General features: G+C 35.6%; 2 protein-coding genes and 1 pseudogene across 2 annotated transcripts; 1 reads left to right on the plus strand and 2 right to left on the minus strand.

The window, feature by feature from the left end:
* Positions 1 to 532: 532 nt before the first annotated feature.
* Positions 533 to 1,420, minus strand: LOC100260641 (germin-like protein 5-1). Its single transcript, XM_002273327.4, has 2 exons — positions 1,282 to 1,420; positions 533 to 1,194 (listed from the first exon to the last, which is right to left on the minus strand). Exons 1-2 carry the CDS (start codon positions 1,385 to 1,387, stop codon positions 647 to 649), a joined length of 654 nt encoding a protein of 217 aa, XP_002273363.1. The 5' UTR covers positions 1,388 to 1,420; the 3' UTR covers positions 533 to 646.
* Positions 1,421 to 8,854: 7,434 nt separating this feature from the next.
* On the plus strand, positions 8,855 to 9,658 carry LOC100245290 (uncharacterized; annotated as a pseudogene).
* Positions 9,659 to 14,646: 4,988 nt separating this feature from the next.
* On the minus strand, positions 14,647 to 15,659 carry LOC100267594 (germin-like protein subfamily 2 member 4). Its single transcript, XM_002280583.4, has 2 exons — positions 15,449 to 15,659; positions 14,647 to 15,345 (listed from the first exon to the last, which is right to left on the minus strand). Exons 1-2 carry the CDS (start codon positions 15,552 to 15,554, stop codon positions 14,798 to 14,800), a joined length of 654 nt encoding a protein of 217 aa, XP_002280619.1. The 5' UTR covers positions 15,555 to 15,659; the 3' UTR covers positions 14,647 to 14,797.
* Positions 15,660 to 16,269: the final 610 nt, after the last annotated feature.

Raw genomic sequence — 16,269 nt, forward strand, 5'->3', positions numbered from 1 at the left:
TTCTTAAACACCAAAACAATATTTATAAAAATTAAATCTAACTTTCAGAGAAAAGTTATTAAATTAATAAAAATATTAAATTACTTAATTCAAATAGGTATAAAAAAATAAATATATTCAAGATTATTACATGAATAATATTTAGTAATGATGATAATAGGGTAAGATTTTTGGGATATTTGTTGCGCCTATCCTAGGAGAAAGTTGAGAACTTTTTTAAAACTCTGAACAAGTTGAGGTGGTTTTAGGCATTTTCTTGTTTCGTTTTATTCCAATTATACATAAAATTAATTTTTATTTTCTTATTTTTAATATATAATAATGATAATAAAATAAATTATAAAAAATATAATATTTTAATTATTTATAAAAATATATTTATTTTAATGTAATTAAATTTTTTTAAAAAAATAACTTTTTTATTAAAAACAAAATGTTAATCGTCAGAAATTCACACGTACTGTCACCTTGCCCGTTTATATTTTTTAATAATATTGAAATAAAAATTATTTTTAAATAAATGGGCAAGTCGTCTTGAACTCGTACTATTGTCGGTTTATTTAAGGTTAAATTCAAACAAACTTATCTATAAACGAAAAATTACAGGAGTCATTTTCCAAAATATGCCAAACTTCCAATGTAAATTCTACTTCTTATTTGGGGCCAACTTGGACTTGATTTTATCAACTTCCTCGGTACTAATCTGGAAGGCTCTGGTCAGCACATTGTCTGGAACTTCCGGCGTTGCCGCGAATAGCGTTTGTGCTATCACCTGCGTCCCCGGCAACTGGCTGTTGAAGGTGGCCAGGACGGCGGCAGGCTTGTCGCTATTGTTCTTCAGGAAGTGAGTCAGACCTCGGGGGAACACAAAAATTTCACCCTTCTTAACGGTCTTAGAAACCAGCACATTTGAGGTGGTTATGAAGCTGACGTCCAATACACCGTCCAGAACGAACACCATCTCGGTGGCTCGTGGGTGGGTGTGAGGTTGGATTAGGCCGCCGGGTGCAAAGTCCGCTCGGGACAACGAAAGACCCATCGTGTTGAGCCCTGGAATCTCGTTCACGGTGGCCACAGCCGCCACGGCTCCCAACGAATTGTTGGGAACTCCTGCCTTAGCCAGGCCATCGAAGGAGAAGTCGGCCGCGGATATGTTTGCGACATCCTTGCATGCAAATCCGTTGACCGTTACCCCTGTAGTACGTACATTTCTCATTACTAATGTAGACTGTAATATAAAACGTTGTTAGAAAACAAAATCAACCAGAATTGCAGGCAAACCTGAAGCAAAATCTGCAACGCAGACATCTTGAAGAGGATCGGGATCTGAAGCAAGAGCGCCGGAGATGGCAGCGAAGATGATCAAATATGCAAAAAGGAGCTCCATGAGTTGACAAAAGTATGAAACAAGATTGTCTTTGAGGATGCTTCATTGCTATGCATTTGTGTCTCTATATATATGCATGTGTCTTTTGTTCTGAGGCAGTAGTTTAGCATTCAGTCTACGAGCCAAACGATTAAAAGAATACAAAACAATCGCTTTCGACGTTTTGGTGGGAGACTGTCTTACGTGAGGTGAGGTGGGTAGAGATTAGAACATGATATATTTACGATCATGAGGCAGAGATTCCTAAAGACATTTGCATCATCTACCAAACACCCAACCAACGCTACCTCTATCGCTCTCACCTTTTTTCAACGCCCTCACCTTATGTCCAATCTTAGATATGAAAAATAAAGGTGGGAAGGGATGATTGGTTCGATCTGTTGGAGTAGTTGAATGGTCCCCAGGTGGCGGCTGTTCATGTATATGGATTAAGTTTCACTCTTAATAGAAGTCAAAGCTTAAGGACTAAAATGAATTGGTGGTTGCATGCTTTAGTGACAGTGAATGAAGTTTTGTTTGGCACAGACCAAGGCTTGGAACCCGTGGTTAAAGTTTTCGTCTGTGGTTTTTGTTGGAGCAAAACCGGCCAACAAATCTTCTTCTTCCAATCTCCCCTCTGGAACTCCCTGGTTATTGCACCAATATTTCATCCACTGACCCGCAATCAAAGGAAAATGTCAGATTTGATTGCTCAACAGATTCCCTTCTGATGATCACATTAGCGCTGATGAAGTTGCCAATAAAGAAAAAAGAGGAAGGAAAAAGGAGTTTTTGACTAATATTTTTAAATCAATATTTTACCTTTTTAATAATAAACTTTAATAATATTAGAGTGATAGATGAGTACACCCTGAGAAGAGCTTGAGCTGCCACATCCACCTGTGATAGAATCAAAACCATAGGCCGTGAAGGTATCGCTCTAGGTTGACATGTTGTGCACCTACTCCTCAAAATGCCTAATGATATGAATGGCTCAAGTAAGGATGGTGTGGATAACTTTAGTTGGGGTAGAGGGATTAATGTTGATGCATCAAGCAAGAGTGGAAGAGATGGTGTAACAAAACTCAGGTAAGAACGAGGATTATGACATAGACAGTACTTGAGGTGGTGGTAGAGAAACTAGTATGAACGGCTCTAATGATCGTGGATGGGCTGAGTACAATTGTATCCAATAAGGGTGGAGAGGCTGATGTACATGGCTTGGGTAAGTGTGGGAACAATGACGTAATTAATGCTTGAAGTAGTAGACAACTAATGTGGATGGGTTAGGTAGATGTGTATCTATCCGAAACAAATGTCATCTTAGATGAACATAAAGATAGTTGAGGCTGTCACCTACCATCTCTCCCTCTCCTTCTCCCTTTATCTCGAATAAGATGCAGCCTAGTGGTAATAGTCGACACAAGTGGTCTCCAAGGTGACCTTGATGATGTAGATGGTTCATCTATTGGATGTATACAATGATCCTCTCAAATAATGCGTAAAACATCAACGGACATTCTATGAATGTGTAGCTCCTAAAATACCTGAAGTAGCTCCAGCAAATTGATTGACAATTCATGTCATAGCAGTGATCTGTAAACAAAATTAAATATCAAGAATAAATATATTTTATTAACTATAGTTTCAAATAAGATCTTTGTTGGTTAAATTACACTACCAAGAACTCACTAGCCATTGTTGTACAATGACACCTCATCAAATCCCTGTACATAGCGGGTGTAATCAATTGATGTGTACTATGTTGATACTAATACATATATAGATCATGAAAGCCCATAACACCAATAGTAGGTGTTGTAGTGATACACTCTAGTAACATACTTTACATGGAATGTCTTCTAATCATATTGATGTCATCCTCTTTGATGCATTGAATGTAGGTTTGCATTTATTGAACAAGATAGATGTATCCTTTATTGTAGACCAAAACACAACAAAACCCTATCAGGTTGATGTCACTGGACAATATTAAAGTAGATAAGAGGTAATATTTTCCACCAAATGTCTTGGTTTGCTAAACATATCTTGAGAAGAAATACAACCAAGTCCTCTATATAAGATTCCTACAAAACCTATAAATGTCATCACTTTACATAAGTTACAATACTACATTATGGTTTAAGGTAAAATAATGTAATTGTAATTAGTTAGTTAACCATTTGTGCATCCAATTGGCCTTGGTAGAATGTTAAGACGTGTGTAGGGTTATTTACCCCATGTGAAAGGTGGCCTCTACCTAAATCCCAATAGCTATACTAGTAATGTCTTGTTTTATGATCCGTGATCTATTCCTATAAGACCTTCATCTAACAAATCATTTCTCACATCCTGATCAAATGTGGAACTAGTGGAAAGGTAGTTGGACCAACTAAATCAAGACAACTAACATGCAGCCTCTCCCATGACCATAGTTGTGAACAATCCAATATTAAGGAGTTAATTTTAAAATACAATGGAACTATAGTTTGCCATAGTAGATATGATAGTTTTTTAAATGAATAGTTGCACATGTAATAGTGTGATGGGTTCGACAATCTCAATGGCTTTATCCAAACTCATATGACATAACTTCCTATATAAGTGTGCTAGTATTGCACTATCCCAACTATACATTGATGTTTGTTTACTAGAGAGTCTCATAATAGAGGAAGAAATGTCAATTAAATATATGAGTAACTTTTGTCTACAAACAATGTTCCACCTACCAATGCTAATATGGAAATGTGTGCATAGCATACTAATGTCATATCATCCACACCTACTAGTGGATGTGAGAACTGATCACATAATTATTGTGTTGATATACTTAGCCATTTCATCTCCAATGCAAAAGAGATCACACCTAAAAACTCATAACATAGCTGTGGACCCACATTTTTCACGTGCGTCTCCATCGGTGAGACTCGCTTTTTATTATTTGTGAAAAATTATTTAGTTTTGGAAAAGTTGGAACTGCCACTTATTTTATTTTATTTTAAAGGGAAAATAAAATGAGAAAGAAAAATCCTAAAATGTGACTCCATAATTTTTGGAAAAGACATGTCTTTGAAAAACCCGAATTTAGGTCCGGGGATCAGGTTACTTATTGGGAAGGTACCTCTAGGAGGTAGCACCCCTCTAAGCCCTAAAAAGGTCTCTACTGACTAAGTTGAGGGAAATATAGCGATTAAACAGTTAATCATGGATATCTAAGTAGGCTAGGTGATTTCGAAAAATAGCATGCTTAATAGGAAAACCAATCACAATCATGAAGAAGATTTAGGGTATGTACCCGGACTGTTTCTTAAGCGCTATCACAAGACATCAAAGTTTAGCTTGAAAGTACGCGCATAATATACATTTTTATCAAAGATGATCAAACAAGCATCAAGGCAATCAATTATGGCATCAAACATGGACATGACTCATGATAACATACACATTCATAGAATTTTAGAGTTTGAGGGCCGGAAAAGCGTACCTAGATAGCAAGCTAATACTCCTCTATGGGAAACAAGTTTGCTTAGCAACAAGTGCGAATAAATCTCAATGCCACAAAGAAGAAGTACAATCAATCAAATATCAAGCAAACAATATTGATGAGAATATCATGAATGTCGGGCCCTCACCAAAGCCCTAATTACTTTTGCATGAATCAGTTCAGTGAATTCCATTACTTGGAACCATGAATTTTGTTCATGCTTGTTGAAAAAATCGAGAAAAACCATGAAAATTAGTTGAAAGTGATGAAAACGCATGTCGGAAGGGAAAATGGCAGCAAATGATTATTGAAATCTAAATTTTATGCCTAGAAATCCTCAAGGATGGAATTTGAAGAAAAGAAAAGTTATTTAATGAAAAAAAAGGTTTTGAAATCCATATTTAAAATGTATAAGATCACGCAAAGAAGAAAATGAAGCATTAGGAGGAGTAGAAGATTGCGGACGGAAACGGATCCGGCGAATCGCTAGTGTTTGACGAGCCAAGCTGTCCGGGGAATTTGAATTGTCGGCTGCGGATGCTCTCTGGGTAAGCGCAATCAGAGGATCCAGACATGTCTGACCGGGGAAGTTGAATCGCCCTCTTCTCCCATCCGACGTCAGGCGCCGGATGTGAAATATCCGGAGAAGGTTGAACGTCGACCGGACAGAATTTCGGATGCGAGATATCCGGAGAAGGGAGAACATCGATCGGACAGAATTCCGGATGTGAGATATCCGGAGAAGGTGGAACGTTGGCCAGACAGAATTCCGGATGTGAGATAGCCGGAGAAGGGGAATGTCGTCCGGACAAAATTCTGGATGCGAGATATCCGGAGAAGGGGGGAACGTCAGTCGGACAGAATTCCGGATGTGAAATATCCGGAGAAGGTTGGACGTCGGCCGGACAGAATTCCGGATGAGAGATATCCGGAGAAGAGGGAACGTCGGTCGGACAGAATTCCGGATGTGAGATATCCGGAGAATGTGGAGTGTTGGTCGGACAGAATTCCGAATGTGAGATATCCGGAGAAGGTGGAACGTTGGCCGGACAGAATTCCGAATGTGAGATATCCGGAGAAGGAAAGAGCAGAAGATGTTGATCAGTAAGCATAAATAACCCCACTTCAAGTATTAATCCATGGGTTAAGAGCGGAGGGAACTATGCAGAATAGGATTTAAACGAAAAACCGAGCGTGATAACATTCAAACATGAGTTCTATATTTCCAAAGACATCAATGACATATAAAATAATCAAAATCGAAACAAGGTGGAGTAGTAAACGACCAATCCCAACAGAACAACTTGTGGCCCTTTCCGTCCACACCAAACAACAAGACATTGAATATTTCTAAATGACCAAAATGAAGAAATCAAATATGGGTCAGAACACCTAGAGTAACCAGAAGCATACCTGGACAAAGTCGGCTGCAATTGCTCCTCTTCCACCCTCGTGTGCTTTTCTGCCCTTGACAATCCCAAAAATCCTCCAAAAAATTCTCCCATCTTTTCTTCCTCTCTCACGTATATATATCAGCCTTTCCAAAAGAGACCCTCCAAATCTACTGGAGAAAAATCCCTTCCTTTCTTCCTTTTTTAAATCTACTTTCCTTTCTTATTTTCTTCCCTTTTTATAATCGATTCCCCCATAGAAATAATATATGTGCTATCCTTTAAAAAAAAAACAAAATCTCATTTTTTTCAAAATTCTGTTGATTCTCCTTCCAAATAAATGGCGACCCATTTCCTCATGCCCAAAATCCAAGAAATATGATTTAGAAAACTTGTAATAAGATAAAATAAAATAAAATAAAAATGATAAAGAAATCCATATAAGTCACACAAGTCATGTAGGCCATGCAATCATGCAACCATCTAAGAAAGTGAGTCAATGAATGAACTAAATGGGTTGGGACCTAGTGGTGTCTAATGAACTAAGTGTCTTAAAGTGATTGAGATATTGTCTAAGTGACCTAAACATGCTTAAGAACTATTCTAAAAAGGAATGGAAAGCTTAAGTCTAAATCAAAACTGCCAAGGGTCACAATAAGGGGCTAGGCAATCCTTCAACCAGAGTCTCCGAGGTGGCTCAAGAAAGGTAAGTAATGTGAGTAGCTATGGGCCACCAAGGAACTACTGTAAAGTATCGAACAAGTATCTAATAGGACATGTACTAGGATGACAAAATTGAGGGTCTACAATAGCATTGGCAAGTCAATGCAAAATGTGTCTGTGATAAAAGGCTTATGAATATGTAGTCCTAATATGATAGCTATATTTTATAGCATAATGGTCATCTTCCCAAAAGGTAGGTAGAATGTGTGTGTCTTGAGGTGCCACTTCTCAACTAAGCTCATGATCAATGCTCAATCTAGTTAGACATGACCAATATGATATAACTCATAAAATTTAGACTAGATAATATAAAAATGAATACAATGGTTTAATGGATGATATAAGGTCGACAATCGTTGTCGATGAGTTAATACCAATTTAACTACAAAACACATAAGTTGGTTAGATAATCACACTCAATGATTTACATGATTAGATGATGTTATGTATGTACATGTACCTATCTCACTGAAGTCCACTATACATGACCTATGTCTATCCTGCATAACTAATATAGATTGCTCTAATGGATCGAAAAGAGAAATGTCATTTGTGTCCATCATACCTGTAAAATCAATGTTTAGCAATATTATGTATAATCAAATAAATCAACTAAACTAAAAAAAAAACAAAAAACAAAAAAATTGACAATGTTCCCCTTTTATCGAAGACATTATCTCATATACAAATCACCTAATTAATCAAGTATAATCAACAAAACCCAATAAATGTAATAATATAAAATTTCAATATAACTGTAGACTCTTTATTTTGTCTTACTAGCATATGTCATATTACGTGTTCGTTTGATACTTTACAATAATTCCCTGGTGACCCATTGGGCACCACCTTAGGTCCACTTTGGCACCATAGACCCATTTATATGTACTTGGCCCATTAGGTACACTCCTAGGTCACTTGACACATTTCTAATCACCTTACATCACTTAGGCACTTTTCTAAACCTTCTAGGTCACTTAACACATTTTTGATCACTTAGACACCTCTTTAGTTTAATTTCCACCTAATTCACCTTAATTGACACTTTCCACTTAGGTTACTTATGCACTTTTTCACCTAGGTCACTTAGATGCTTTTTTGGGCTTAATTCCCTAAGATCAATTTCTTGATTGCTTGATTTTGAGATAAGGTGAGTATTTGGTTTGATTTTGATTTTGATTGCTTGAGATGAATTTTCAATATTTAATTGTGTCAATTTGATATTTTGTTTTGTTTTTTTTTTTTAATTTAATTTTTTATTATGTTTTAGTTTAATATTCAGATTATTAATTATATGCATTTGATATTTATTTATTTTCTTTATTTATTTATTTATTCTCAAAAAATTGTCGGATTGGGGGATCTTATCTTATTATTATTATTATCACTAGTATTATTAATTATTATTGTCGATATTATTATTAGCAGTATTATTATTATTATTATTAGTGTTTATTCATTGTATGCTTTTTTATTTTTTTATCATTTTATTTTATTTAAAAAAATAGAAAAAAAAAAGTTGAAAAAGAAAATTCAGGGGTCGGTAGGCTGCATGGGAAAAAGAATTTCTTTTAGAAAAAGAAAACTAGGGTTTTTCGAGGTTGGTGTAGGAAATGGAGTTGGGAGAGTCAATCTTAAAGGAGAAGGAAAAAATGAAGAGGCAATGGGAAGTTTGATAAAAGAGACTTGAGAAGAAGAAGAAAAAAAAAAGGTTTTCAGAAATGTGAACTTTTAGAGCAAGAAAGACACCATCTCTTGCGACTTTTTTCTTCGTTTGTTGAAATTTTTGTGTTTGGATACGTGGGTTTTGGGAGGGGTCATTTGGCGTTTGGATTGGAGAGCCTGAAACTCTCACATTTGTAGGTTGCAGAACAGAGATTAAGGAGAAACATGGAAGATGTCCTAACAGAGATTCCCCCATCTTCAAGGTTTTTTTAAGAAGATCTCAACAACTTTACTCCTGGATCACCTCCTTTTCCATCTCCAATCTTCTTATTTTCTAGTTTGGACAAGCCCTTTCGTTCCTTCCTTCTCATCATTGCCATATCTTCTCCTTCTCTCTCTGTGTTCCACCATGTTGCCACAAAAACCCTAATTAGGATTCTCATTCTCCCTGAGATTCCCTTATCTGGAAACTCTATTGAACCATCTCTCAGAGATAAATCTTGCAATATATATGCCCTTAATGATGTTGATAATCCAGTTCTCCTTGTCTCTGTTTAGTACTTTGTCAGTGCAGAGCGATCTCATGCTATTGCAAAGTTGTTGATTGGTAAGTAAATTATTCCTGAGAGGGTTTTGATCATGGATTCGGTTCAAAGTTGGAACTTCTGTGGTAAGCTCTCGCCAGATGAAACATTTGTCTTCAAGATGGAAACATCATTAAAAAGAAAAGAGCACAGTGATGGTTCCAACAGTTCACCACTGTTGAAGGGTTTGGACTATTTCCTATCAGGAAGCATGGTAGATGGCTTGGCTGCTACTCTGCTCAGTTGATGCTAGATGAGGAACATCAAAGGAACTTTATGTGTTTCATGGCCAGAGTCTGGTGGTTCTGGGGTGTCACTGGTTAAATCTATAATAAAGGAGGTCTTGCCTAGCTTGGAATTTAGTTTAACCAGTGATGAGAAGGATGAATACTCTAAGTTGGATTACATCAAGGATCATTATTTTGACTCTAAATTGTATACTTGATGAACGACTTTCAAGGTTCTGACTTCCTCACTTCAAAGATTTTCTTCTTTATCTTTATTTTTTTAGTTTTGATTTTGTTCTTTATTTTATAAATTTTCTAATGAGGTTGTGACCAAGGATGTTTCCAAGCCTGTCTATTGTTTATATCAAGGATGTAGAAATTTTTAAGAGAGATTGAAAATTGCATGTTTCTAGTAGTTCTATTCTGTTTTTTCCCTATTCTCTGGCAAGTGGAGTTAAGAAGTTACAGCCAGTGACAATTCTATTATGCCACCCACTTTTACTTGGCTGAAGCAGAAGTCGCATTGTGGAGAAGACCCCCAAATATTGCATGGCCATGCACGACCCCACCAAGCCTTTGCAAAACCTACTACCCTTCATACCCACCATACCCATCATCATTCATGCTCACCACTTCCCTATCTTTCATACCGATTAAACCCATTTCTCTCACTACCTTCCACCACCCATTCCACCACTATAACCCACACCTTTCATACCCACTAGTTCCCATTCTTCATACTCACAGAACCAGATCACCAAGACACACTCATCCCGTTTAGCTCATTACCTTTCCAAACCCACCACCTACCTCATTTTGGTTCACTTCCTTCCCCTTCCCACATACATAAAGTCCTTCACCCATCGCCATCCCTCACAGCTCACCTATGGCCTCCACACCATCACCATACAACCTCCACAACCACCGCACCTCCCTCACAACTCACACATGCAACCATGATCTCTCTCAATTCACTCCCACTGGTCACCCTACTCACACATGCAGCCATGACCTTTCTTAGCTCACTCACACGGCTCACCCAACTCATACATGCAACCATGGTCTCTCTCAACTCACCCACGACTCACACACAACTCACCCATGCAAACCATAACCTCTCTCAATTCACTCACACAACTCACCCATGTAGCCCATGACCTCCATGGCTCACCCACGGCTCACCTTCAGCTAACCCATGCAGCCCATGCAACCTCACAACTCATCCACACCACCATACCCATGTTCCCATCTTCCATACCCACCAAACCCACTTCTCTCTCTACCTCCTCCACTGTTCATTTTCCACGAAACCCAAACCACATGCAACCCACGACTTACCCATGGCCACCATATGGCTATTCTCCAACTCCCGTGCAGCCCGTGGTTCACTCATGGCCACCATATTGCCCTCCCATAGTGCCTACGTAACCATGCATGGCCACCCTCCTAAGCCATTCTCAAAGCCCACCAAATTTAATTTTTTAAGTTTCTATTTTCAAAGTTTCCAAAATTTTGAAAATTTTGGATTTAATTTTTTTAAGTTTCCATTTTCAAAATTCCCAAAATTCCAGACTTAATTTTTTAGGTTTCTATTTCCAAAGTTTCCAAAATTCCCAAAATTATGGATTTAATTTTTTTAAGTTTCCATTTCCAAAATTTCAAAAATTCCGGATTTAATTTTTTAAGTTTCCATTTCCAAAGTTTCCGAAATTCCCAAAATTCCAAATTTATTTTAAAAAATTATCATTTCCAAAATTTTCCAAAATTCCAAACTTATCTTTAAAATTCCATTTCCAAAATTTCCAAATTTCCCAAAATTCCAAACTTATTTTAAAATTCCATTTCCAAAATTTTCCAAAATTTCCCAACTTATTTTTTTAACAAAAATTCCATTTCCAAAATTCCAAATTTAATTTTAAAATTCCATTTCCAAGTTTCCAAATTTATTTTTTTAAAAATATCATTCTCAAATAATTTTCCAAAGTTCCAAAATTCCAAATTTATTTTTTAAAACTATTATTCTCAAATAATTTTCCAAAATTCCAAATTTATTTTACACAACTATTATTCTCAAATAATTTTCCAGATTTCCAAAATTTCAAACTTAATTTTTACTGCCATCTTTAAATGATTTTTCAAAATTCAAAATTTCAAATTTAATTTTCCAAACTCTCATTTTCAAATTTTTTTTAATAAAAAAACGAATAAGTCTTCATAATTCCAAAATAATGGAATTTATGAGAATTAATTCATAAAAAAATAAATTGGGTTTTGGTGAGGGCCCGACATTTATAACATTTCTTTCGAAAATAATTCAAGTAAACTGTGCACTCGATTTTGTTTAATTTTGATTTGGTTTTGTATTAGATTTTTTTTACACTTGTCATTGTACATTAATCTTGTTTTCATGACAACGCTTTATTACCTGCTATTAAGGTAGACTCTCATTCTCACTTTGTTTATTATTTTGTTATCATGACTTATTTTTGAACTATGATCATTTTGGTATCCATTAATCTCTTTGTTAACTGTCATATCTGCTTCACCTTATTTAGTAAAAACCCATTTTTTAGGGGCTTAGAGGGGTGCTACAGTGTTTACCATACCTTCTCAATAAGTAACCTGATCACTGGACCTAGATTCAAGTTTTTTGTAGACAGCTTTTCCAAAAAAACTAGGAGTCCATTTAAGGGTTTTATTCTTACTTGTTTTCCCCTTTAAAAATAAATAAAAGTAAGTGGCGACTCCAAATCTTTTCTAAAAATTATATATCTTCACCAAGTAAAACGAAAAGCGAGTCTCGCCAACCGAGTGGGAATGCATCGTGTAGAAAATGTTGGGTCCACAATAACAAATATAAGTCAAAATTGAACCAAAATAAACATTTTTTTAAGTAAAAAAAAATGATAAAGTTTCCCCTATATCAAAGACATTGTTCCATATGCAAATCACATGATTAATCAAATATTGTCAACAAAGCCTAGTAAATATAATAATAGAAATTTTCAATATAAAAAATAGAAGTCAATACTAAACCAAAATAAACATTTTGTGAAGTCAAAAAATTTTGATAGTTTTCCTCTATATCAAAGACATTATCCCATATACAAATCAAGAATTATCAACAAAGCCCAATAGATATAATAATACAAGGTTTCATATAACAAATATAAGTGAGAACTTAATGTCAATTACATAGATGCATCATGAACAATCATCACCCCTATTCTTATTTAGACAAGAATAACAATAATGACCACTTTGTTTGCATAGTCTACATGTAATAAAAGATTTGTCTTCCCTAATATTTTGTTATGCAATCGAGTTGATTTAGATTGTCTAACTAACACATGTTTCATAGACTCCAAAGGCACAATAATTAAACCACTGTATGAAGGTCACTCGTACTCACTATGAATAGAGTAAAAAAAGTGCCCAAGTGCTCAAATAAGATCTTACAATGTAATAATGTTGAACAAATCATTTAAAATCAACTAAACGAGAATGACATACTCAGATGATATGGTTGTATGGAAAATCATATATGAGTAACTTTCCACATGTACATGCACATTCATATAGGTTGACATGAGTAACACAATAGCACAATAGATCATGCCCTTAAGCCCAGTACAACCCATTACAATAATTAGGTATGGTCATGTTGACCAAATCTTTTAAATGTCGAGCCATAAGTCAAGTTGGGCAACTCGATCCATTTGACACCTCTATTTTTTGGACATTAATCCATACCATGAATAGTGAATCCATATATCTTCTCTAGTTAAAAGGTCACATGTATATATTGTGACACAAAAACAATACATAAATATGAGAAGTGTATAGACTCACTAGGCAAATTGTGAAATTGTACGAGTATTGGTCCTTAAAGATTGAAGGAGAAAGTTTTACACATTAAAGCATCATTTATGCATATGAGCATCATAAGTTGACCGAAATGCATAAGTCCATCATAAGCTTAAAATTTTGAGAATACAAACCCAATAGTAACTTTAGTGCCCAAGATATGTGAGAAGGGAAAGTATTGTTTCAACTAGTCCTTAGACAATCCTGCGAACCATTTGCTACATCATCCTTCTTTCATTGAATCCATGCGAACTATCAACTTATTAATCAAAGTTCTAATGTGTCTTATATATATTTCATACAAGAAAATAGAATTTCTCAAATTAAGAATAATTTAATTTTTTATGAAAATAAATAAAATATTGACAATGTTTGAATAAAATTCCATATTCTCCAAAGTGATAACAATATATGTTAAAATTTTAAAATATTATGTCATTAAAAAAAATGCTTACTTGAATGGGCTAATAATAAGAGTGTAACTTGAATGGGTTAGCCTGAGCTAACCCAAGTTAGGGAAAACTTGGATTTAACCTGAAATCAATTTGGGTTGGATTTGAAGTAAGGGTTTGCACAACTTGAGTTTAGCTTGACATGGTTTAATATTTTATTATAATATTATTTGAACCAATATCCCATATATATCATTTCAAGTAATTTTAAAAGAAAAAAAAATATTAAATTTAGTTATATTATATATTATTTTATTTTTTAGATAGATATATAATTTACTACAATAACCTATCCAATTTGAATCTAACTGATCAATCTGCATTTAATACAAACTTTATATAGTTGTAATCCAATCAATCCTAATCTAAACTAAATTTGAAAAAATATTAATGAGTTGGGATCAGGCTCAACACATTGGATTAAAGGTCGAGTTGGATTTCGGTTGAATACTTAATAGTTTTGGTTAGATTCTAATTAAGTGTAAACTCAATGCAACTTATCCAAGTCATAACCCTAATTAATAACCTTCAATTTTAAAATATACAATAAAATACAAGATTAATAACATGCATTGAGGCTATTTTTTATTCTTGAAAAGTATTAAGAAAAAAATGGTAAGAAAAAATATTTTCTCCTGCTTTGTTATGAAAAATAAGAAAAAAATCAAATATAATTAAAATTAGTTAGAAGTTTATACATTTTAAAATTATTTAATCTTTACTTAAAAAAATAAATGAAATAAATTTAAAATATTATATAAAAATAATTTATTGATTTTATTTTTTTATTTTTTATTTTCGGTAGTTTTTTCTTTTCTTTTCTTTCCTTTGTATTTTCTTTAAAAATTTTCAAAACGGACAGTCTTACAAAATTGAACTAGGAATGATTAAATTTGCACAAAGTTATTATTAATTATTAATCTTTCATTACTTTTATTTCATCTTATTTAGGATCAATTTCAAACAAATTTATCAATAAACAAAAAAAAATATTACATAAATCATTTTCCACAAAATGCTAAAATATGGAGATAAATTCTACGCCTTCTTTGGGGCGAGTTTCGATTTGATTTTCTCTACCTCCTTGGTACCAATCTGGAAGGCCTTGGTCATCACATTGTCCGGCACTTCCGGCGTCGCCGTGAACAGCGTTGCTGCTATAGACTGCGTACCCGGCAGCTGGCTGTTGAAGGCGCCCAGGATGGCCGCAGGCTCGTCGCCATTGTTCTTCTGGAAGTGAACCAGACCTCGGGGGAAAACAAAAACTTCACCTTTCTTGATGGTCTTGGAAACCAGCACGTTTGAGGCAGTTATGAAGCCCACGTCCAATACACCTGCCAAAACGAAAGCGATCTCGGTGGCTCGTGGGTGGGTGTGAGGTGGGTTCAGGCCGCCTGGTGCGATGTCCACCCGGGACAGCGACACTCCCAGCGTGTTGAGGCCCGAAATCTTCTGCACGTTGGCTGCAGTCACCACTGATCCCATCAAATTGTTGGGCACTCCCTCCTTAGCCAGACCGTCGAAGAAGAAATCCGATGCGCTTATATTTGCCGCATCCTTACATGCATATCCGTTCAGCTTTGTCCCTGTTTGTATACATATCACACTCATCACTAACTACCCTTTTACTATAAATATTTATCAGAAAACAGAATATGAAGTAGCTAGAATTGTATGCAAACCACTAACCAGAGGCAAAATCTGCTACACAGACATCTTGAAGAAGGTCGGGATCTGAAGCAAGAGCACCGGAGATGGCAGCAAAGATGAGAAGATAGGCGAAAAGGGTCTCCATTTGCTATGAAACCAGATTGGCTGGAGGGCAGTTAATTGCTATAGATTTGAATGCAAGAAGGAGCTTCATTCTTGTGTATTTATATCTTCTGTTTTAAGGCCAGTTAGCATTGATTCTAGGGAGCCAAACGACAACTAAAAACAAAACAATATCTTTCAAGGTTTGGTAGAAGATGGTGTGGGTGAGGATGAGGTGGTGGGAATTGAAACATGACATTAACAAATATGAGGAAGAGATTTCGAGGACGTTTACATCATATACCAAACCCAACCAACATCGCCACTGTTGCTTTCACTTTCCTTCTTTTCTTCCCCGCACGTCCGCTCCCCGTGATGATCCAGATTTAGATATGAAGAATAAATAATAACTTCACTTTACGAGTAAATCAAGACAGACAATGATGTGGGGTGGTTTGACCGGCCCTGTTGGGAGCGGTTGAATGGTCCCCATGTGGCGGCTGTTCATATGAATTAACTCACACTCTTAAATGGGTAGAAATCAAAGCTTAAGGATTAAAGTGGATTTGTGGTTGCTTCGGTGATAGTGAAGTTTTACCAAAGCTTGGAACCATGGACCCTGCAGTTGGAGTTTTCCGCTGTGATTTTCCCATCACGTTTTCGTTCGACACCCGACAAATTTTCCACCGGTTTCTACTACTTGACTCAGAAATTAAGTCTTTGGTTACAACGCTTTCTTAAACTTCTTGAGATATCAT

The sequence above is a fragment of the Vitis vinifera genome, chromosome 7 (genome assembly GCF_030704535.1).
Source record: "Vitis vinifera cultivar Pinot Noir 40024 chromosome 7, ASM3070453v1".
NCBI classification, from domain to species: domain Eukaryota; kingdom Viridiplantae; phylum Streptophyta; class Magnoliopsida; order Vitales; family Vitaceae; genus Vitis; species Vitis vinifera.